The sequence below is a fragment of the Mandrillus leucophaeus genome, unplaced genomic scaffold, assembly GCF_000951045.1.
Source record: "Mandrillus leucophaeus isolate KB7577 unplaced genomic scaffold, Mleu.le_1.0 Scaffold67, whole genome shotgun sequence".
In the NCBI taxonomy this organism is placed as follows: domain Eukaryota; kingdom Metazoa; phylum Chordata; class Mammalia; order Primates; family Cercopithecidae; genus Mandrillus; species Mandrillus leucophaeus.
This window is the reverse complement of record NW_012107252.1, coordinates 46,799-72,045: the sequence shown is the minus strand read 5'-3', so window position 1 is coordinate 72,045 and position 25,247 is coordinate 46,799. Positions and strand designations below refer to the sequence as shown.

The following is a 25,247-nucleotide window of genomic DNA, read 5'->3' as shown; positions in this document are numbered from 1 at the left end:
ATTGGGTAGATGGTTGGGTTAAATGGCCTTTAAGATCATTCAGAACTCAAAAACTGATTCTGTGATTGCCTCTGCTCTGCTCCCTCAGGAAGTCTTGAACGTAGTAACCAAAGTCCTTTTTCTTTCCAGCCGTCTTGAAAGCAGTCATTCTCATCTTTTCCTGTATTTTATGTCCTAGCATTTGATACTCTTAATTCTCCTTTGTGTTCTTTTGCCAACCCCTACAAGTGTATATGCCTTCCACTTCACCTGTGAGCCTTATATCCCTTTTTGTTTGTTTTGCTTTGATTTTTGAGGCAGGGTCTCACTCTGTCACCCAGGCTGAGTGTAGTGACACAATCATTGTTCACTGCAGCCTTGACTTCCTGGGCTCAAGCAATCCTCCCACCTCAACCTCCCAAGTAGCTGGGACTATAGGCATGTGCCATCATGCCCAGCTAATTTTTTAAAAATTTTTTGTAGACATGAGGCCTTGCTATGTTGCCCAGGCTGGTCTCAAACTCTTGGGCCCAAGCAATTTTCCCACCTAGACCTCCCATAGTGCTGGGATTACAAGCGTGAGCCACCATGGCTGGCTTTATATCTCTTTTTGAAGCAGAGTAGTCTTGTGGATAGAGCATAAGCTTTAAAGCCAGACATACTTAGGTTTAGATCTTATCTCCATATGTTACCACCTGTATGACTTTGGGAAGACTTCTCTGGGTAAAGTCCTGAGCCCATTTTATCACCTGTAAAATGGAAACGAGATAATGTATGAGTACATATAATATTGTACATGTACCTATCTCAAATAGGTTTACATTATTCAGGCACCGAACCTACCAGGCTTGTTCGTTTAGGGACCCAATGAAATCCTACCATCAACTCATTGAAGTTGAGGTGGTATTTCCTTCCTTCCCTGACTCATTCGTTACTTTTTTGGATTTTCACTTTTAGCAGTAAAAAAACATGAGCAGATGTTCACTTTCAATGCGTGTTTTAAATGCTTCATGAGAGTTTCATGATTGCTTTCACAGGCAAAGCCATCTTATATATGCCTGCTGTCATCAGAGCTATCTCTTTAGAGAACATACTCCCAGAAGGCAGACAGGTTGATATGGCTCCCAGCAGTTACCCCTACATGAAGCATTTAGTAAAAGTGGATTTTTGGATCTCCGTGATGGTTATGTTTGCCTTGCATTCAGAAAGGCTTTTAGCCAGACGTAGTGGCTCCTGCCTATAATCCCAACACTTTGGGAGGCCAAGGTAGGAGAATCGCTTGAGCAGGAGGAAGTTTGAGACCAGCCTTGGCAATATGAGACCTCATCTCTACAAAAAAATTATAAAAGTAAGCCATGCGTGCTGGCACACAACTGTAGTCCCAGCTACTCAGGAGGCTGAGGTGGGAGGATCACTTGAGCATGGGAGGTGGAGGTTGCAGTGAGCCAGAACCATGCCACTGCATGCCAGCCTGGACAACAGAGCAAGACTCTATCTCAAAAAAAAAAAAAAAAGCTTTTTAGAAAACTGTTTCTTAGAAGAAAACCTGAGATCCTTCTCTCCCAAAAACTGCCCTGAACAGTGTAGGGGAAATAATAGATTTCTCAAATCATCTTTATTATTTCCTCTATTATTTCCTTTATTATACTGCATGCTTCATAAAAAATTTTATTTACACTTATTTTATGCTAAGTACCATGCTAAGAATTGTACTTAGAACCAGACTTTCAAAGAGTTCCCAGTGAACAGGGATACTGGTATGTAAACATATCATGACAATATATTGACAAATGCAACAGTTCAAAAAACAGAGGTAACATAAAAGAGACAATGATTAGAGAAAAACTAGAAAAGCTTCCTAGATAAACAAATTTGTAAAATAAATTTTAAAAGAGAGAGCATTTCAAGTGGAAGAGACATCTTATCATTGTAAAGGTGTGGACCAGGTAAAATTGCAGTTTTTAAAGAAGCAGTAGAGATTTACTAGAGTAAGACATTTAAGGGAAAGAAGGGCAGGTAATGACGTGAAGAGAGAGGCACACAGAGTAAAGTTGTTTGTAGAGTTAGAAGGGTCATTTCTATTTTTTATTTGTTTCCATTTTTAAAGAGACAAAGTACAAAGTAATGTCAAAGCAGACTTAAACTATAGCATATTTTGCTTTTGTCTGCCCAACTAATAAGGGATCTGGAACTTCATATGATAATATTGAATCTAGTATAAAAGATAATACATTAAGCTTTGATCCTACAAAAGACCAGAGGCTTGTATATAGATTCAGAAAATGTCTACTAAGCATCTGCTACAGGTATATGTATAGCTTTAAGCCAGATGCTGTGTAGAAAACAAAGATAAAACACTATTCCATCCATAAATATATTTTTGCTTCATGAGTGAATTAAGTGCCAAGAATAGAGAATGAAAAGACCTGTCATGGGTAGCAATTTTTTCCCCATTCATTTTGACAGAGGAAACCTCGAACTTTGCTGAACCCACCACCTGCCTCACCAACAACCAGCACTCCTGAACCGGATACCAGCACTGTACCCCAAGATGCTGCCACCATCCCCAGCTCAGCCATGCAGGCCCCCACAGGTAAGAGCAGATGACAGGACTACCTGTGCACAAGCCCCAGACCTAGTGTCTGCACTTGCTTTTGTCTTACACCATTAGCGCCTTTCCACTTGTAAACCTAAGTAAAATCTTTTAAACAATTTTTATCTTTGGCATTTGAAATAATGTTAGACAGTCAAACTTAGGTAAGTTTTCTATGAACTCAGGGATGGGGAACTAATGCAGGGACAGCACCAAGAGCTCCCTGGCCTAGTTTAGAATAATAACTTTCCTTCCCAGTTAGGGGTGTTCCCTTCTGAGTGATCCCTTCTACCTTCCAGAATCCTCCCAGCATTTCAGTAATGGTGCCACCCTTAAAATATGTATGAAATTTCTCTGATTTTTTTTTTTAAACAATCATTGATAGGGACAAACTTTGGTACAATGAAAGTAAACTTGATGTTAGAGATCAACCAATGAGTGGTTGACTCGTTGCAAAATCTAGTGGATGAACTGGGTGGGTAATCATCCTGAGTTATGCATATCTGTTCCTATTTCATAAACTGTCTATGACAGTAACTAAAATAACTATCTGCAGATATACAACCTTCCAAGGGGGTAACTATAAATAAAAATACTCATTTTTTTACTGTGTAAGTTAAGATAAATGTGTGAAACCCTATTCTGTTACTCGGCAGACACTCCATCTTCTTCTAGGAAGTCTAAGCAATTGGCATGATCCCCATGGAAGTTAGGGTTATCTTTCTCTTAGGAGTTGAGTATGTCTCTAATCAAATCCTAGAATGTAGGAGCCTGAAGGGAAGGCTCAGCCATAGTTTCCTTTCCAATAACCTATAGAAGGTGACAGAACCTGCCATGGTCAGGCTGTAATAGTCTTCACTGATCATTGTGTCGCCATCTCTTGAGTGGGCCTTGATTCACTTTGTGTGACCTTGATATCACTTCCCTATCTGAGCCTCAGTTTATAATCTATACAATGATAGGATTAGTCCAAATAACCTTTACAGTCCATTCAAATGTTAACAGTAAAAGCTGTCACAGACTGAATGTGATATTCCACATTTATATCTTTTACCTACCTTTCATTTTTTTAACTGTAGAGAACTTTTTAAAAGGTATTTTGATTTGTATCAGTTATACACATTCATAGTTTAAAGGAATGAAGGGTCTATACAACTTATTACGAAAACAAGACAAACACACCTCGTATTCCCCTGTCAATTACTATTCCCCAGAGGCAGTCACTTTCAATTTAACTGATGTTTTTATTTACCTCTGTATCTAAATAGCATGTCTATATTGCTATCTTTTTTAGTTATTTTTCCACTGACTACCCACTCTAGAAGATGAGAATTTAACTCTTCTTTATTTCCTTGCCCTTATCTACCCACACATATTTCCCTACCCCAATTCTACGATACTATAATTTTAATTAGATCAAAATTGAGTGTTTTGTTATTATAACTAGTTAAATGCTGTTATCAATTGAGCCATATAGTATACGATGATTACTTTTCCTTTGTTGCTCAACATTTCATTTTCAGGGGAAATCTTGTTGATTTTCTTGTTATGTGTTTATTTTTCTGTGTACTTATTATTAATTCAACCTTAAACTCTCTTCCTACTGTGTACATCTCTCTTTATATCCAAGTACATTATATATTCTATCCATGTCATACTCTAGAAGAAATCTCTCCTGGATCCTTCTTAGTTTCTTGAGATTCTGTTCACCTGTCTTTTTTGGTGAGGGTCTCAGTTTGCTCTTTCCAAGGTCTTTGTTTTCTGTAAATCATTCTTAGATTTACATATTTAGTTTTGTATGAAATCTCTTCATTCTCTTGGAAGTTTCTCTTAATTCCCAGTACCCTAAAATTTCACCTTGGATGTATTTTCACCTACCATACTGGACACTTTCATTTTATAAAATTTTTAAAAATTGGCTGAGTATGGTGGCTCACGTCTGTAATCCCAGCACTTTAGGAGGCTAAGACAGATGGATTGCTTGAGGCCAGGAATTCAAGACCAGCTTGATCAACATGGCGAAACCCCATCTCTACCAAAAATAAAAAAAATTTTTATTTTTGCCAGACATGGTGGTGCATGCCTGTAGTCCTAGCTACTCGGGAGGCTGTGGCATGAGAACTGCTTGAACCAGGGAGGTGGAGTTTGCAGTGAGCCAAGATCGCACCACTGCACTCCAGCCTGGATGATAGTGCGAGACTCTGTCTCAAAAAAAAAATAAATAAATAATGATCATCATTAATTATTTTCTTTCACTTCCTTTTCTCTATTCACTCCCATCATACCTGTTTGTTCAGTTGTTGAATCTCTTGACCTGGTTCTGTAATAGTCATATCTCTGTTCTTATCCCTATTCTTTGCCTTTTGGTCAACTTTCATCAAGTTTTCCTCAACTATATCTTCCAAACTTTGTATTGAGTTTTTCATTTCTGCCATCTTGCTTTTTAAATTATAATTATTTAGTACTCCAGTGGCATTTTCCAAAGTCTGTTTGGTAGAAACACCAGACCTGCAAAATGCTCTACATAAAAGGATTTTACACACATTTAGGATATTTAGTTATATACATTTAGGAAATGCTTATACTCTACTTCCCCATGGTTGGAGATTTGCATCTTGTTATCAAGAGCTCTTTTTGTTGTTCTTTGAAATTTTTTAATAGACTTTTATTTTTTAGAGCGGTTTTAGATTCACAACAAAATTGAGTGGTAAATACAGAGATTTCCTATATACTTGCTGCTCCTACACATACATTGTCTCCCATTCATCAACATCCTCCACCAGAGTGGTACATTTCTTACAATTGATGAATTTACATTGGCTCGTTATTATCACCCATGTCCATAGTTTGCATTTGGGTTTACTCTTGGTGTTTTACTTTCTATGGGTTTTGACAAATGTATAATGACATACATCCACCATCATGTATAATATAAAATAGTTTCACTGCCCTAAAAACCCTCTGGTCTCTGCCTATTCATCCTCCCTCCCCACTAATCCCTGACAACCACTATCTGTTTATTGTCTCCATAGATTTGTCTTTTCCAGAATGTCACATAGTTGAAATCATACAGTATGCCACCTTTTCAGATTGGCTTCTTTCGCTTAGTATTATGCATTGAAATTTATTCCATGTATTTTCATGGCTTGATAGCTCATTTTTTTTTTAGCACTGAAAAATATTTCATTGTCCAGATATTTCACAGTTTATTTATCCACTCACCTACTTATGGGAATGTTGGTTGCTTCAAAGTTTGTGCAATTATAAATAAAGCTGCTGTAAATATCTGTGTGCAGGTTTTTATGTGGACATACGGTTTCAACTACTTTGGATAAATACCAAGGAGCACAACTGCTAGATTGAATAGTAAGAGTATGTTTTGTTTTGCAGGAAACCAAAGGGGCTTCAAGATGGCTGACTAGGGCTGGGCACGGTGGCTCACACCTATAATCCCAGCACTTTGGGAGGCTAAGGCAGGTGTATCACTTGAGCTCAGGAGTTTGAGACCAGCCTGGGCAACATCATGAGACCCCCATCTCTACTAAAAGTACAAAAAAACAATAGCCAGCTGAGCATGCTGATGTGCACCTGTGGTCCCAGCTAGTCGGAAGGCTGAGTTGGGAGGATCACTTGATTCCAGGGATGGGGCATGGCAGAGGTTGCAGTGAGCCAAAATCACACCACTGCACTCCAGCCTGGGCGACAGAGCTAGACCCTGTCTCCAAAACAACAACAACAAAAAGATGGCTGACTAGAAGCATTTCATATGCTAACCTCCTCCACTTAGAAGAACCAAAAGAGTGTATAGACAATCATACTTCTGATATATTTTCTAAAATAGAACACTGGAATTCAACAGGAAAGTGACAGGAAACACAGAAAGCAAGCAAGGAGAAAGAAGAGAAGCAGCCTACCTGGCTGAGATTGGCTAGGAATCAGCAAGTGACTTCCCAAGGCTAAGCGAGAGACTTCTAGCAGCCCACATCCCCATGTATGGAATCATGCATGCCTGGCAACGAAAGAGCCCTTGACCTTCCCAATCCCTGAAACTGATATAGGGAGCTGCCAGAAGACCAGGAGAGGGAACTGTTCCAGGAGAGGAGCTTGTACTGGGTCACACACCCTTTCTGAGCCATAAGCAGCTGCAGTGACGCACCATTTTCAATCCTAGCCATTGGCAGACTGCATTCTGTCCTGGGGCCTAGCAGCACCAGGAATGAGGTTTTAGGGAAAATTGTGCTGTTACTGCTTGGACTAAGGCAAAAACTGGAAATGGGCTCCCATAGGTAGGACTCATAAGTGAGGCGTGGGCTGCACCTGCTAGTTCTGTGAAGCTAGTACCACCAGGACTGAAACTGGGATGTGAACAGGGTGCAAGGTGCTGCTGGGGCTTATCTAAAATGTCATTGCCAAACCCAAGGTCATCTAGATTTTCTCCTATGCGATTGTCTAGGAGTTTTATAGTTTGCATTTTACATTTAGGTCTATTATCCTTTTGGGGTTACTTTTTTTTCAAGAGTGTAGGTTCTGTGTCTAGGTTCACTTTTTTACATGTGAATGTTCAGTTGTTCGAGAACCGTTTGTTGAAAAGACTATCTTTATTTTTTATTGTATTGCCTTTACTCCTTTGTCAAAGATAAGCTGATTGTATTTATGTGGATTTATTTCTGGACTTTCTATTCTGTTCCATTGATCTGTCTGTTCTTTAGGCAATACCACACTGTCTTAATTATGGTCGCTTTACAGTAAGTCTCGAAGTCAGGTAACATCAGCCCTCCTGACTTTGTTCTGGGTGTTTTGCCTCTTCATATAAAGTTTAGATTCAGTTTGGTTTGCTGTTGTTGTGGATACAGAGGTGCACTCTGTTGCCCAGCTGGAGTGCAGTGGTGCAGTTACAGCTCACTGCAGCTTCAGTCTTCCTGGGCTCAAGCTGTCCTCCCACCTCAGCCTCCAGAGTAGCTGGGACTACAGGTACATGCCACTATACCTAGCTAATTTTGTAGAGACAGGGTCTCACTATGTTGCCCAGGTCTCAAACTCCTGGGCTCATGCAGTCTTCCTACCTTGATCTCCCAAAGTGCTGAGATTACAGGTGTGAGCCACCACCCGCAGCTGATTCAATTTGTTGCTGTCTACAAAATAAATTCTGGGATTTTGATTAGGAGTGCAGTGAATCTCTACATTGAGTTGGAAAGAAGTGACATCCTGACAATATTAAGTCTCTTATCCATGAACACAAAATATCTGTTTACTACTTAGTTCTTTTTACATTTCTTTCAAAAAAGTTTTCTAGTTTTCCTCATATAAATGTTATATATATTTTGTTTAACTTATACCTAGGTATTTCATTTTTTGGTGCTAACATAAATGGTATTGTGGGATTTTGTTTTGTTTTGTTTTTTGAAATAGGGTCTTGCTGTGTTGCCCAGGCTGGATTGCAGTGGTGTGATCATAGCTCTCCGCAGCCTCAAACTCCTGGGCAGAAGCAATCTTCCTGCCTCACCCTCCTGGGTAGCTGGAACTACAGGCATGCCACCATGCCTGGCTAATTTTTTTATTTTTTTATTTTTTATAGAGATGGTTTCTCTATTTAAAAAAAAAAAAAAAAAAAAAAAGCCTGGGCTATGTTGCCCAGGCTGGTCTTGAATTCCTGGCCTCAAACAATCCTCCTGCTTTAGCCTCACAAAGCACTGGGATTACAGTGAGCAATTGTGCCTGGCCTGTATTGTGTTTTTTTAATTTTAAAATTCACTTGTTCATTGCCGCTATATAGGAAAGTGATTGACTTTTTATATATTAGCTTTGTATCCTGCATTCTTATTATAATCACTTATTAATTCCAGGATTTTTTTGGTTATTAAGGATTTCATATTCTCTGCATAGACAATGATGTCACCTGAGAACAAAGTTTTATTTCATCCTTCCCAAACTGCATTCTTTTCATCTTACTTTTTGTCTTACTGCATTAGCTAGGACTTCCAGTATGATGTTGAAGAGGAGTGGTAAGAGAGAACGTCCTTGTCTTGTTCCTGATTTTGGTAGGAAAGCCTCTAGTTTCTAACCATTAAGTATAATGTTAGCTGTAGGTTTTTGTAGATGTTATTTATTGAGAAAGTTTCACTCTATTTCTAGTTTCCAATCGTTTTTTATTATGAATGAGTGTTGGATATTGTCACATCCTTTTTCTGCATCTATCGATATGATTATCTGATTTTTCTTACTTTGCCTGTTGATATGATAGATCATATTAATTGATTTTTGAATGTTGAGTCAGCCTTGCATACTTTGGATAAATCTCACTTGGTCATAGTATATAATTCTTTTTTATATTGTTCAATTTGATTTGATAATATTTTGTTGAGGACAGTGATAGCCTCATAAAATAAGTTAGAAAATACTCCTTCTGCTTCTGTTAATAACTTCTAAAAGAGATTTTGAAGAATTGGTATAATTTCTTCCTTAAATGTTGGTAAAATTCACGAATGAACCTATCTAGACGTGGTACTTTCTTTTTTGGAAAGTTTGGGTTTAATTAATTCAAATTTTTAATAGATATAAACGTATTCAGATTGTCTATTCTTGTTTGAGTTTTGGCAGATTGTCTTTGAAGGAATTAGTTCATTTCATCTAGGTTATCAAATTGGTGGACATAGAGTTGTTCATAGTATTCCTTTATTATCTGTTTAATGACAATAGGATCTATAGTGATATCCCCTTTATCATTTCTGATTTAGTAATTTGTGTCATCCCTCTGGTTGCTTGTTTTGTTTTTTGTTTGTTTATTTAGTTAGCCTGGCTAGAGTATAATTGATTTTATTTATCTTTTCATCAAACCAGCTTTTGGTTTCATTGATTTTTATTATTATTATTATTTTTTAGACAGTGTCTCACTCTGTCACACAGGCCGGAGTGCAGTGGTGCGATCTCGGCTCACTGCAACCTCCACTTCCCAGGTTCAAGTGATTCTCCTGCCTCAGCCTCCTGAGTAGCTGGGGCTACAAACGTGCACCACCACACCCGGCTAATTTTTTGTATTTTTAGGAGAGACGGGATTTCATTGAGTTAGCCAGGATGGTCTCGACCTCCTGACCTCGTGATCCGCCCGCCTCAGCCTCCCAAAGTGCTGGGATTACAGGCGTGAGCCACCGCGCCTGGCCCGCTTCATTGATTTTTCTCTATTGATTTCCTGTTTTTGATTTCATTGATTTCTGCTCTGTAATCTTTATACTTTTTTATTTTCTGCTTACTTTGGATTTAATTTGCTCTTCTTTTTCTAGTTTCCTAAGACGGAAGCTCAGATTGCTGCTTTTAGATCTTCTTTTCTAATATCTGCATTCAGTGTTGTAAGTCACCCCTTAAACACTGCTTCTGCTCTGTCCCACAAATTTTGATGTTTTATTTTCATTTTCATTTAGTTCCATTTTTTTTTTTTCCGAGATGGAGTCTCACACTGTCGCCCAGGCTGGAGTGCAGTGGTGTGATCTCGGCTCACTGCAACTTCCACCTCCCGTCTTCAAGCAATTCTCCTGCCTCAGCCTCTCAAGTAGCTGGGCGCATGCCACCACACCTGGCTAATTTTTTCTTTTTTTCTTTTTTTTTCCTGAGATGGAGTCTCGCTCTGTCCCTCAGGCTGGAGTGCAGTGGCCCAATCTCAGCTCACTGCAACCTCTGCCTCCCGGGTTCAAGCAATTCTCCTTCTTCAACCTCCTGAGTAGCTAGGATTACAGGCATGCACCACCATGCCCAGCTAATTTTTGTATTTTTAGTAGAGATGGGGTTTCACCATGTTGGCCAGGCTGGTCTCGAACTCCTGACCTCGTGATCTACCCTCCTAGGCCTCCCAAAGTGCTGGGATTACAGGCGTAAGCCAACATGCCCAGCCTAATTTTAAAATACTTTTAGTAGAGACAGGGTTTTAACATGTTGGTCAGGCTGGATTCAAACTCCTTACCTCAAGTGATCCACCCACCTTGGCCTCCCAAATTGCTAGGATTACAGGCATGAACCACCGCGCTTGGCCATTTCCAAATATTTTTTAAATTTCTCCTGTTATTTCTTCTTTAACCTGTGTGTTATTTAGAAGTGCATTGTTTAATCTCTTAACTATTTGGTGATTTTTTTCATGTATCATTCTGTTGTGTTCTGAAAGAAGACATCATATGATTATTCTTTTAAAATTTGTTCAGGCTGGGTGCAGTGGCTCACGCCTGTAATCCCAGCACTTTGGGAGGCTGAGGCCAGTGGATCACTTGAGCTCAGGAGTTGAGACCAGCTTGGGCAACGTGGTGAAACCCTGTCTCTACCAAAAATTCAAACAATTAGCCGGGTGTGGTGGCACGCACCTGTGGTCCTAGCTACTCAGGAGGCTGAAGTGTGAGGATCGCTTGAACCTGGGAGACAGAAGTTGCAGTGAGCCAAAATCACACAACTGTACTCCAACCTGTGTGAAAGAGTGAGACCCTGTCTCAAAAAATAATAATAATAAAAATGAGAAAATTTTTAAAATTAAAAAAAAAATACTCAGGTGTGTTTTTTGGTCCAGCATGTGATCTATCTTGCTGAATGTTCTATGTGAGCTTGAAAAGAATATGTATCCTGCTGTTGCTGGATGAAGTAGTCAGTAGATGCCAACTATATTTCAGTTGATTGAGGGGCTATTGAGTTCAATTATGTCCTTATGATTTTATGCCTGTTTGATGTGTCCATTTCTGATGGGGGGGGTGTTATAGTCTCCAACTATAATAGTGGATTTCTCTGTTTCTCCTTGCAGGTCTGTCTGTTTTTGCCTCATATATCTGACACTCTGTTGTTAGGTATGCACACATTAAGGAATGATATGTCTTCTTGGAGAATTGGCCTCTTATTATGTAATACCCCTGTCTTTCCCTGATAATTTTCCTTGCTGTGAGGTCTATGCTGTCTGAAGTTAATATAGCTACTACAGCTTTCTTTTGATTAGTGTTAGCATGGTATATCTTTCTTTACCCATTTACTTTTAATCTATGTATGTCTTTATCTTTAAAGTAGGTTTCTGGTAGACAGCATAAACTTGGGTCTTGGTTTTTGTTGTTTTTTTAATTTTTTAAAATAATCATTTACATTTACACCTTAGCAGAGTTCAAGCTCCTCTCGTCCTTCTAACCTGGTGATCTTTCATTAGCTTTACAAAGACAGTTTAGTTTTGGGGAAAGGCTATTATCGTTTAAACTATAAACTAAATGTCTCCCAAAGTTAGCTTGCCCCAAGCCCAGGAATGATTAAGGGCAGTTTGGAGGTTAAAGATAAGATAGGAGTTGATTAGATCATATCTCTTTCACTGTCATATTTTCTTACTATTACAATTTTTGCAAAGGTGGTTTCAGATGAATTAAGATTAAGAAAAATAGGCCAGGCACAGTGGCTAACATCTTTAATCTCAGTACTTTGGGAGGCCAAGTTGGGAGGATTGATCACTTGAGCTCAGGAGTCACCAACAACATAGCAGGACCTTGGCAACAAGGTCTTGGCACCTAGGCAACAATGTAGCAAGACTTCTCTACTAAAAATAAAAGTTAAAAAATTAAGCATAGTGGTGCATGCCTGTAGCCCTAAGCTACTCAGGAGACTGAGGCAGGAGGATCACTTGAGCCTGAGAGATTGAGGCTGCAGTGAGCTATGATAGCACCACTGCACTCTAACCTAGGTGACAGAGTGAGACCCTGTCTCAAAAAAAGAAAAAAAAAGTTATAATTTTGTCTTTACTTATTTCTTCTTTGATGCTCTTCCTTTCTTCATATAGATCCAAGATCCAAGTTTCTGATCTCTGTCATTTTCCATCTTTCTGAAGAACCTCTTTTAACGTTTCTTACAAGGCAGGTCTACTGGCAACACACTCCCTCAATTTTTCTTTGTCTTTTTTTTTCTCCCTCACATTTGAAGAACAGTTTTGCAGGGTACAGAGCTTTAAGTCAGTGGGTTTTTTCCTCTCAGCACTTTAAATATTTCACTCTTTTCTTGCTTGCATGGTTTCTTACGAGACATTGGATATAATTCTTGTCTTTGCCCCTCTATAGGTAAAGTATTTTTTTCCTCTAGTCTCTTTCAATATTTTTTATCTTTGATTTTTTGTACTTTGAAAATGATATGCCTAGGTGTAGATGTCAGGGTTTTTTGGCATTTTTCCTGCTTGGTGTTCTCTGAGCTTCCTGAATCTGGGATTTGGTGTGTGGCATTAATTTGGGTAAATTCTCAGTTATTATTGCTTCAATTTCTTTCTCTTTTTCTTCTCCTTCTAGTATCACCATTATATATAGATTACGTCTATTATAATTATCCCACAGTTCTTGAACATTCTGTTACGGGTTTTTTCCGTCTTTTTTCTCTTTGCTTTTAATTTTGGGAGTTTCCTTCCCTTGAGATACCTTTGTAAAGGAAAATTAGAAATTCTCTGGACCCCCTAAATTCTTTATGAAACGGGAGAGTTCCCTGACCTACCTTGTAGGACATGTGATAGGGGTGTGGCTTGTCTTTTCAGTGCCGTGCACTCAAACCCCTTACAGGAGGGGGAACACGTAGATGGGCAAGTGCAAGAGCCTGGGTGTGCACTTTTGGGGCACTGGCCCCACAGTAGCATCTAAGGGTGGGTGCCTGTAACTCCTGAAGTCCCCATGGGCATGCTGCTGTGCTTTAGCTCTGCCATCCACAGATGGCTTAAGTGTAAACCAGCTCAGTGCCCTCTTGGTACCCAGGTTCTTGTCTGGCATCCAGGAAGAATCAGGTCACACACAGACTTGAAGAATGGTGAATGTGGGGGTTTTACTGAGTGGTGGAGGTGGCTCTCAGCGGGATGGATGGGGAGTTGGAAAGGGAATGGAGTGGGAAGATGATCTTCCTGGAGTTTGGCTGTCCAGCAGCCAATCTCCTCTCTGACCATCCCCAGCCAAATGCCTCTCGACGTTCAGATGCTCCTTCTCTTCCCTCCTTCTCTGCTGTACCATTCTGCCACTCTTCTGCTCATCTGCTCATCTGCTCATGGATCCTGGGGTATGGGGTTTATATGGGTACAGGATAAGGGGGCATGGCAGGCCAAAAGGCAACATTTGGGCACGAAAACAGGAATGCCTGTTCCCATTTAGTGCTGTGGGTTTCCAGGCTTGGGGGTGGGGCCTTTGCCAGGGATCTGCATTCTTCTACCCAGTATTTCCCTGTCTCCTGTCTGTATCACTTATGCAACAGGGAAGGGTAAACCTGGGGGCTAAGCCATGTAACACCATCTTCCAGATGAATAGCTGTTACTAGCATTATGCATTAGCCAGATCCCCAAAGGAAAGGTAAAAGCCTCAGGCATCCATGAAGGACTGCCTGCACAGATCATTCACAAGTAAACTCTTTGATGGTCTCCCATAAGCAAGGACACACCAGCTGCAACTTTAGGTCTACAATCTAAGTCTAGCTCTTAAATTCCACACTGATAATGTCAGTATCATGTCTTCTCAGGTGCAGAACAAAGACAAAGGGGACCAGTCATTCCTCCACCAACCCAGAGATGTCTGCATAATTGATTCTTACTTTACTCCGTTTTTGCTCTTCAAACATTCACCTTATCTTGTGTAAAATGTAGATTTGCCAAGCACTTACTAAAGTCTCACAAGAATGTAACCATTCCCCTTACCACCTACCTGCCCTCCTTTAAGAAAATGTATAAATAAGGCTGAACATGGTGGCTCATGCCTGTAATCCCAGCACTTTGGGAGGCTGAGGTGGGCGGATCACGAGGTCAGGAGATCGAGACCATCCTGGCTAACACGGTGAAACCCCATCTCTACTAAATACACAAATAATTAGCCAGGCGTGGTGGCACGCACCTGTAGTCCCATCAACTCAGGAGGCTGAAGCAGGAGAATTGCTTGACCCTGGGAGGCAGAGGTTGCAGTGAGCCGAGATTGTGCCACTGCACTCCATCCTAGGTGACAGAGCGAGACTCTGTCTCAATAAAAACAAAAACACGAAAGAAAATGTATAAATACTAAAATCCTGAAAGTCTCTTTGGAACACCCACAGATGTGTCTGTGACTCGTATTTTCCCCAGACATTCTCCGGAGCTGGCTTAATAAACCTTGATGGATTGAGACTATTTCTTCAGTCACTCATTCAGTTATCATGCTCAAATGCAGCAATTCTTCCCTTAGCCATGTCTAACCTAATAATGGGCCAATGAAAGGCATTCTTCATTTCATTTTTCTTTTTTTTGAGACAGGGTCTCCCTCTGTCTCTCAGGCTGGAGGGCAGTGTGCAGTCACAGCTCACTGCAGCCTCAACTTCCCAGGCTCAGGTAATCCTCCCGCCTCAGCCTCCTGAGTAGCTGGGACTACAGGCACACGCCACCACACCTGGCTAAAGTTTTTGTAATTTTAGTAGAGACGAGGTTTTGCCATGTTGCCCAGGCTGGTCTTGAACTCTTGGGCTCAAGCAATCCACTGGCCTTGACCCCCACAAAGTGCTAGGCGTGAGCCACCGTACCCAGCCCATTCTTTATTTCTGTTACATTATTTTTGATCTCTGGTGTTTCTTTTTTATTTTTTCTTGGAATTTCCATCTCTCTGCTTACATTGCCCATCTGTTCTTGCATGCTGTCTACTTTATTCATTAGAGCCCCCAGCATGTTAATCATAGTTGTTTTAAATTCCCACTCTGATAATTCCAGCATCCCTGCCATATGAGTGTGCGCTTTTTCTTCAAACAGTGTTTTTTGTCCTTGAGTATACCTCAAGGATAACTGGACATGATGTACTGGGTAAAAGGAACCATGGTAGGGCCAGGCGCAGTAGCTCATGCCTGCAATCCCAGCACTTTGGGAGGCCAAGGCGGGCAGATCACTTAGGAGTTTGAGGCCAGCCTGGCAACATGGCAAAACCTCATCTCTACTAAAAGTACAAACAAAAAAAAAAATTGCCAGGCATGGTTGTGGAGGCTGAGGCAGGAGAATCACTTGAACTTGGGAGGTGGAGGTTGCAGGGAGCTGAGATCATGCCACTGCACTCCAGCGTGGGCAACAGAGTGAGATTCTGTCTCAAAAATAAAATACAAAAAAAAAAAAAAAGCCACGGTAAATAGGTCTTTAGTGATGTGGAGAAATGGGAAGCATTCTACAGTCCTGTGACTAAATCTCAGTCTTTCAGTGAGCCTTTGCCCCTGGACTGTGAACTTAACAAGTGCTTCTGGTCCCCACCCCCACTTCTTTGGGTTGGATAGAATGGCCTGGAGTGCAGTATTTCTCTACTTCGGAATGGAAGGCTAGCGTTGGCTGGAGTTGATTATTTCTCTTCTTCCAGATCAGTTAGGCTCTGAAAAATCCCTAATAGTTTAGGCTGTGGTAAAATAGTTTCTCCTGAGGGAAGACCTTGTTGAGAACAGAGTGCTGTAGTATATTTCAAAATGGTTCCTTTTCCCCTCTCCCTGCCAGAAGCGTGAGGGTATTTTTCTCTTATATTTACTGTGAGAATCTGGTTGAGCTCCTGGAGGCAAAACTCACAAAAGTTTCCCCCTCCTCCCCAGTGACTGGGACTCCCTGGAGTTTTAACCTCAAACTTCTTCACACTGAGCCTCTGACAAGTCATCAAGTACAGTTTAGGTTTTCCTACCCTAGCACTGGTTCCAGAGACTTCGGCTTATTCACCTGTCTGTCTCTTCAGATTTGGGGGCTAATAGTTTGCCCTGAGATCTTACTTCTCTGACAGATCTAAGGATTGTTGACTTTTCAGCTTATTCAGCTTTTTACTAGTTGTTAGGATGGAGTGGCAACTTCCAGACTCCTTATGTGCCAGACCCTTCTCTGAATTTTTTTAATAACCTCCAATTAAATCAGAAAAATAAATTCTGATTTAGTGGATCTAGTAAAAAAAAAAAAATGACAGTATACACAGATATCCTTATGACCTCAAGATTGGGAAGGATTTTTAAAATAAGACAATAAGCATAAACTATAAAGGAAAAGATCAATATATTCTATATTAAAATGAATACAACTCATATCTGCGCCACATGGCATCAGTTGGGGTAGCTCAATTGGGGCTTATGATAATTCCATTCACATAACTAGCAAAACTCGTGCTGCCTGTTGGTTCTCACCAAAGGATAGCTTGGGCCTTGCCATACTATGGTGGCTAGGTTCCTAGAGCAAGTTTCTCAAGAGATAGGAAGTGGAAGCTACCATTTTCTTAGGGCCTGAGCCTCAAACTTAGCATAGCATCATTGCCACCATATTCTGTTGATCAGTCAGTCCCAGAGCCTAGATTCAAGGGGAGAGGAATAGACCGCACCTCTCAATAGGAAGAGGGTCAAATAATTATGGGCCGTATTTTAAAACTACCTCTCTATTCTCTGGACATGGATTATTAACATTTTTCCCACTTGCAGAATTTATTCTTGCCTTCACAAGATTCCCCATCAGAAGTCTCATTCTTTTACACCAGTAGGCTCAAGGTCTAGGATCTCATCATCTAAATCAGGTCCCAGTACACGAGGCCTCTTAGGTGTGGTTTGTCAAGAATACCTCCTTCAGTGTGGTTCTTCTTGTCCTGACGACCTGTGAACTAAAGAAAAAAGTTGTCTGCTCACTACCTACCTAACACACAGTGGTGCAACAGACACGAGGTAATTTTTATGGATACTTTCTTTTCAAAAGGGAGGAAACCTGAAGACATGCAGCAGTCACTGATGTATAGAAATTCTGGGGCCGGGTACGGTGACTTACACCTGTAATTGCAGCACTTTGGGAGGCCGAGGCAGGCAGATCATGAGGTCTGGCTAAAACGGTGAAACTCCATCTCTACTAAAAATACAAAAAGTTAGCCAGGCGTGGTGGCAGGACTACTCCTGAGTAGTCCCCAGTACTCAGGAGGCTGAGGCAGGAGAATGGCGTGAACCCGGGAGGCGGAGCTTGCGGTGAGCTGAAATCGCACCACTGCACTCCAGCCTGGGTGACAGTGAGACTCCGTCTCAAAAAAAAAAAAAAAAAGAAAGAAAAGAAATTCTGAAATCCAACTGGGCACATGTTGGCCAACTCCTTAATTAGGTCCAGTGTGACTTTCTGGGAGTTGTTTTCCATGTGTCTTGGTTTTATCCTCTGAATCATCTTTTCTTTTTCATAAGAAAACTGAGATTGCCTTTTTAGTTTTCTTCCTGCCTGTATAAGGTTGGGCATCCAAATGATTTTTTCCATTTTGTACCATCTTTCTTGCTCTTAGTCCAAGCTGTCAATGCTTCTGCCAGAATGATTGTCTTAGAAATTTGAGAGGTTTTTCAGCTAGGCGCAGTGGCTCACACCCGTAATGCCACCACTTTGGGAGGCCAAGGTGGGAGGATTCCTTGAGCCCATGTGTTCAAGACCAGCGTGGGCAACATAGTGAGAACCCTTCTCTACAACAAAGTAAAAATTAGTTGGGCATGATGATGCACGCCTGTGGTACCAGCTACTCAGGAGGCTGAGGTGGGAGGACTGATTGAGCCCTGGAGGCTGAGGTGGCTATGATCTATGAGCTATGAGCTATGAGCTATGATCATGCATGCCACTGTACTCCAGCCTGGATGACAGAGCAACACCCTGTCTCTAATTTAAAACAAAAGAAATTTGAGGGGTTTTCTTTGAACTATCAGAGTTCACTTCATTAGACAAAAGCCACAACTACAAGTCTTTTAATGAAAAGCCCTTCTCTACTTTGGGCTTCCTATTCAGCTGCTGTAGGACAATACTCTTAAGATTCTTAAAAACCCATGAGGCTTGCCCTTAAGATTCTTAGAGAACCTTTTAGGCCTGAAAGTCTGAACAGTCTTACATCTTTCTTATATCTTAAAGAATTTTACTGTCCTTTTCTAGAGTAAAAACCCTTTCATAATTTATAGTTTTTTGCCTTAGAGAGAGACTGAAAATAAGAAGAAATTTTATTTGTAAATTCTGCAAGTCCTGGGGGTATGTGGAGGGGTGTGTGTACATGTTTTGAAGCTCATCTCTCGTCTTGCATTTTATCATAAGCAGGGAGAAGCCAGGTGATACTTTCATTACTTTGTCTGGAAATCTCCTTAGCTATTTCCTTGAGTTCATCAGGTATATTTCTTATTTCCATGTTACTGTAGGCAACAATCTTATCAGACTTTCAACACTTCCCCTTTCATTGATCTCCCAATAAGATTTTCTTCACTTTCCCTTAAACCTTCACTGACAGCCTCATTGAGACCCTTTAGGCTTCCATTAAAACTCTCCTCGAGGCTCCTTCCGTTTTCACTGACACTCTCTATGATCCTTTATGCTTCTTTCTGCTGCCCAGGTCCAGAGCCAATGCCATGTGTGTCAGACTTTTGTTACTGCAGCACCCTATTTCTGGTACCAGAATCTGTCCCAATAATCTTTTGCCATGTAACAAACCACCACAAAATTTCATGGTTTAAAACAACAATGTGGGCAGGCCTGGGTGGAGACAGTTTGTCTCTGTTGCATGCAGCATCAGCTGGGGTGGCTTGACTAGGACTGAAGGATCCACTTTCAGCACATGGCCAACCAGCTGGTTCTGGCTGTTGATTTATCTCCAAATGGACCTCCCTACAGGGTGGCTTTGCTTCCTCACACATGTTGGGGTCTCAAAGCAAATGTCCCAAGAAACAGGAAGTAGAAGTTGTCAGTTTCTTAATCCTTGGGCCCAGAAACTGGTACAGTGTTGTTTCCGCATAGTCTAAAGGCTTTATAGTTTTGCCTTTTATATTTCATCATTTAATCCATGTAGAATTTTTTAAAATCATCACCAGACTAGTTATATTATTTCCTTTTTGTGTATTTTAACTGAGGTAAAGTTTCTACATTTAGTGAAATGTACAGATCTTAAGCGTACAATTTGGCTGGGCACGTTGGCTCACGCCTGTAATCCCAGCACTTTGGGAGGCCAAGGCAGGCAGATCATGAGGTCAGGAGTTCAAGACCAGCCTGACCAACATGGTGAAACCCCATCTCTACTAAAAATATAAAAATTAGCCTCGCATGATGGTGCATGCCTGTAATCCCAACTACTCAGGAGGCTGAGGCAGGAGAATCACTTAAACCCGCGAGGCAGGGGTTGCAGTAAGCCAAGATCGCACTACTGCACTCTAGCCTGAGCGACAGAGAGAGACTCCATCTCAAGGGGGAAAAAAAAAAAAAAAACCGTACACTTCAATGAGTTTTAAGCACCCATGTAACTACAACTCCAAGCAAGACAGAAGACATTTCTGCCACTCGTGAAGTTCCCTCATGCCTCCTCACAGTTGGTCTCCACTTCCACCTTTATTCTGATTTTTATCACCATAGATCAGACTTCCCTATTCTTGAACTTAGTGTAAATGAATCATACTATATGTACTCTTTTGTATCTGGTTTATTTCACTCAGTGTTTTAAAAAGCACCCATGTTCTTGTGCCTATCAGTAGTTCCTTCTTTTTTACTGCCAAGCAATATTCCATTAAATGAATATACACTCACATATTGCTTAATCACGGGGATATGAGCAGAGAAATGCATCATTAGTCAATATCCTCATTTTGTGAACATCATAGTGCGTCGATCTTCAACCTTTTTGGCACCAGGGACTGGTTTTGTGGAAGACATGGACCATGAACCAGGGGCAGGGGGGATGGTTTCAGGATGAAATTGTTCCATCTCATATCATCAGCCATTAATTAGATTCTCATAAGGAGCACACAACCTAGATCCCTCACATGCGCAGTTTACAATAGGGTTCATGCTCCTATGAGGATTTAATGCCACTGCTGATCTGACAGGAGGTAGTAGTGCTCACTCACCTGCTGCTCAACTCCTGCTGTGCAGCCCCTTTCCTAACAGGCTGTGGACCCCTGTATTGGTCTTCAGCCTGGGGGGTTGGGGACCCCTGTCATAGTGTACTTACTCAAACCTAGATGGTATAGCCTATTGCTCCTAGGCTACAAACCTGTACAGAATGTTACTGTGCTATAGGCAGTTGTAGCACAATGGTAAATATTTGTGTATCTACATATGCATAAAGATAAAGAGGATACAGTAAAATTATGATTTAAAAGATTTTTTGAATGGTACACCTATACAGGGTACTTACCATGAATGGAGCTTGCAATACTAGAAGTTGCTCTGAGTGAGTGGTAAATGAGTGGTGAGTGAATGTGAAGGCCTAGGACATTACTGTACACTACTGTAGACTTTATAAACACTGTACACTTTGGCTACACTAAATTTTTTTAATTTTCTTCAACAATAAATTAACCTTAGCGTACTGTAACTTTTTTACATTATAAACTTTTTAACTTTTTGACTTTTAATAACACTTAGCTTAAAATACATACATACTTTACAGCTGTACAAAAATATTTTATTTTTATAAGCTTTTTTCTATTTAAAAAACTTTTAGATTTATTTTATTCTTTTACTTTTTAAACTTTTTTGTTAAAACCCAAGACATACACACACATTAGCCTAGGCCTACACAAGATCAGGATCATCAGTGTCACTGTTTCCTATCTCCATATCTTGTCCCACTGGAAGGTCTTCAGGGACAATAACATGCATGGAGCTGTCATCCTGTGATAACAATGCTTTCTCCTGGAATACCTCCTGAAGGACCTGCCTGAGGGTGTTTTACACTTAACTTTTTTAATAAGTAGGAGTACACTCTACAATAATGATAAGAAGTATACTAAATACACAAATCAGTAACATAGTCATTTATTATGTTACCAAGTATTATGTACTCTACATAATCCTATATGCTATACTTTTTTATATGCCTGGTAGTGCACTAGGTTTGTTTACACCAGCTTCCTCACAGACACACGAGTAATGCACTATGCTATGACTTTACATTGGCTACAAGGTCACTAGGTGATAGGAATTTTTCAGCTCCTATGAGACCACTATCATATATGCAGTCTGCCATTGACCAAAATGTCATTATGTGGCGTATGACTGTACCACAATTTGTATATCTTCTCTTTTTGGTGGATATTTGGGTTGGTTCTAGTTTGGGGTTATTATGAATAAACTATTATGAACATTCTTATAGGTGTCTTTTTGTAGACACTTGTTTTTGTTTACTACTCTTCTTATCTCTCTGGGTTCCTGCATTTTTAGTTATTTCAGTAAAAGAGTCACATTACTAGATGTGAAAATTCTGTTTCTTAAAAGACTTCAGTTAATCCTTATTTTATTAGATCTACCTCACACTCACCTCCAGAGGCACCAACTCTGCCAGTTCTTAGGCCTTTCGCAAATTATGAGAGCGTGGTTCTCATCACTCCCCACTGCTACTTTAAGGTATGCAGCTTTGTTGGGTCTGTTGAGTCAGTCACTACCTTTCCAGTCTGCTTTCTACCTTCCTAAATTTTATTGTCATCTCCTCTCTTATCTGGCTCATTTTAGTGAGTTTTTGGAGAGAACATAGTTAAATGTATTTGTTCAATTCATCTTGTTTACCCTTTTCTTCTTTTTTGTTTTTATGTTTCTCCTGTCACTTCCCACATACCACCTCCCTACTTTCTGTTTTCCATTTCTTCTGTCCATGTTGGTTCTCCTTAGAATTAGAATTATGAAGGTGGAGAATCCTCAGAGAGCATCTGGCTCAGTCACTTCATTTTTCAGGCGGTGAACCTGAGACCCAAAGAGAACAACAGTCCATCCACAGGCCACACAGCTACTGCTCTTATCTTTTCTACCTTTAATAGCAAAGAGACTTTTGCCCTTCTACCCCTTCAGCTAGTGAGCCACAACCACACAAGAAAGAAGAGTACTCACTACTCAAATGGGAAACTGGAAAGCATATGGGGGAGAAAATGTCATTCCTGACCAGGTTGCTGTGGGTCCTGAGGAGAAAACAACTCCAGAGACAACTCTGTTAGGATGGCCTTAGTCTCCCATACCCACTGCAGTGCCAGGTGGAGGCCAGTAGCTAGGAGAGTGCTTAGCTGTCTTGGGACCCTCAGGCTCTTTTCACTTTTTTTTTTTTAGAGGGTCTCACTCTGTCATCCAGGCTGGAGTGCAGTGGCACGATTACAGCTCACTGCAGCCTTTAACTCCTGGGCCCAAGCAGTTCTCCCACCTCAGCCTCCCAAGTAGCTGGGACCACAGGCACATGCCACCTAGCAAATTTTTTGTAGAGATGTGGTCTCACTGTGTTGCCCAGGCTGGTCTCAAACTCCTGGCTTTAAGTGATCCTCCCGCCTCAGCCTCACAAAGTGCTGTGATTACAGACGTGAGCCACTGCGCCCAACTTTTTTTTTTTTTCTTTTTTTTTTTTTTGAGACTGAGTCTCACTCTGTCGCCCAGGTTGGAGTGCAGTGGTGTGATCTTGGCTCACTGCAAGCTCCGCCTTCCAGGTTCAAGTGATCTCCTGCCTCAGCCTCCCGAGTAGCTGGGATTACAGGTGCCCGCCACCACGCCCAGCTTTTTTTTTTTTTTTTAACTTTTAGTAGAGATGGGGTTTCACCATCTTGGCCAGGCTGGTCTCAAACTCCTGACCTCATGATCCACCTGCCTCAGCCTCCCAAAGTGCTGGGATTACAGGGTGAGCCACCACGCCCAGCCCAACTTATTTTTTTAATCCAATTTTTTTTTTTTTAATTTTTACTATATTCTTTGGGCATGAATGTAGATGTAGAAGATAACAAAGGGACTTTAAGGCCCAAAACAGAAAACAAGGCAAATGATCAATGGTGCAACTATTCTAAATCCAATGACATACATACACACATGCACTCACACACACACACACACACACACATATGCCCTTGCTAATATTGCCATTGCCCCACAGCTCCTTACACATATATGGTAAGAGGTACAAAGAATATGTGAGGCAACCAAGTACAAAAAAATTGAAGTATGTACAAGTGGGGAATTGTTTAGATTTTCTTTTCAGTGCACAGAAGACAAAGTGCAAACTCTGTGTCTTGGCCTTTGGTCTGGGCCACTCTTCCAGTCTTCCCACAGACTTTGATCATGCAGTTTGGGTTGGCAGTAGCTGGGCACAGCCTTTTCTTGACCCTCCACCTCTACCTCCCACAGCATTTCACCAGCTTAGCTGCTAGGAATTCTGTTAGGAACCAGAGGCCAAGGTATAAAAGATGGAATAAGATACCGTTCTCTGACTTCTCTATCCCAGAGACTCTTGAAGCTTCTTTGATTCTTTGTCTCCCATAGTTTGTATCTACTTGAACAAGAATGGCAGCACAGGCCCCCACTTAGATAAGAAGAAGGTCCAGCAACTCCCTGACCATTTTGGACCAGCCCGTGCCTCTGTGGTGTTGCAGCAGGCTGTCCAGGCCTGTATCGACTGTGCTTATCACCAGAAAACCGTCTTCAGCTTCCTCAAGCAAGGCCATGGTGGTGAGGTTATCTCAGGTAAGCACTGTTTGGCTCATATTGCCTCCCAGCCAGAAGGACCCACCTTCTCAACTGGTTGATTTCTTGTAAGGCATCCTGGTTCTCACTTCATACCTGTAGGCTCTGGAAAAATGTGAAGGTATTCCATTCCTTATCTCCAACCCCCCAAGAGCCCCTCTGAGCCTTATGCATACCTCTGCCAAAGAGAATGCCCACAGATTCTGCTTCACTGAGCCTCTAAACTGATTCCCCCCATCTACCTGATTGGCCTATCCATACAGAAAGTATAGGAGAAAGAATCCAGAGGGGGCTATGTTGTGGCAGCAGAGGGGTTTCTCCAGACTGTTGCAGCCTCCCACCTGGTTTCAGGAACCAATGAACTCCCCTCTCATTCCTTTGACTCCTTAGCTTCCTGGTCCTAAACCAGGCCCAGTAGAAGAGAATTAAATCCCAGGGTGGTTGGGGAAAGTCATTTCCTTTTTCTTTACTGCTATGAGAGTTTGATTCAGTGACACAGTATATTTTGCTCTCACAGAATATTTACTTTTTCTACTGTGCCCTGATTCTGTTTCAGTTATCCTAAATCCAAAATCCTATTTAGCCACTAAACCTATGAAGACTTGACCTAGAGCCTTTCAGTCTTAACTGATGCTATTCCATAATCCCCTGCTTCTCCTCCCTAGCAGGCTGTAATAACCAGCTTCAGGAAACCCAGCTGGCATGGAAGACCCCATCAATAACCAGACTGTATTATTTTAGCAAACATTTATTGAACCCTTACTATGTATCAGGTGATTGTCAGACACTGGCCAGGAGAAGGGGAGAATAGAAGATGACAGCTTAGGCTCCATACCAGTGAAAAAGAAGAATGTATGTGAGAAGTGCTATAGCTAACTGTGAGAAGTGCTATAATAGGGAAATGTGTACACAGTGGTGTGGGAACCCAGACCAGGGAGTAATTGACTGTGAGGAAGATGGAGCAGACAGGCAGGGAATTATAGAAGACTAGGAACTGGCCAGGTGCAGTGGCTCACACCTGTAATCCCAGCGCTTTGGGAGGCTGAGGCGGGCGGATCACCTGAAGTCAGGAGTTCAAGACCAGCCTGGCCAACATGGCAAAACCCCGTCTCTACTAAAAAAAACCACAAAACATTAGCCAGGCATGGTGGTACATGCCTGTAGTCCCAGATCCTCAGGAGGCTGAGGCAAGAGAATCACTTGAACCTGGGAGGCGGAGGTTGCAGTGAGCCGAGATCGTGCCACTGCACTCCAGCCTGGGTGACAGAGCAAGACTCCATCTCAAAAAAA

General features: G+C 41.3%; 1 protein-coding gene across 4 annotated transcripts in view; it reads left to right on the top strand.

Annotated features, from left to right (window-relative positions):
• Positions 1-25,247, top strand: part of SCMH1 (sex comb on midleg homolog 1 (Drosophila)) — a 177,971-nt gene that overhangs the window by 127,551 nt on the left and 25,173 nt on the right. For all 4 annotated transcript variants that reach the window (XM_012001714.1, XM_012001712.1, XM_012001711.1 and 1 more), the window contains 2 exons: positions 2,446-2,572; positions 23,757-23,957. In XM_012001714.1, the coding sequence (XP_011857104.1) occupies positions 2,446-2,572; positions 23,757-23,957 (328 nt within the window). The remainder of the gene's footprint in view (positions 1-2,445; positions 2,573-23,756; positions 23,958-25,247) is intronic.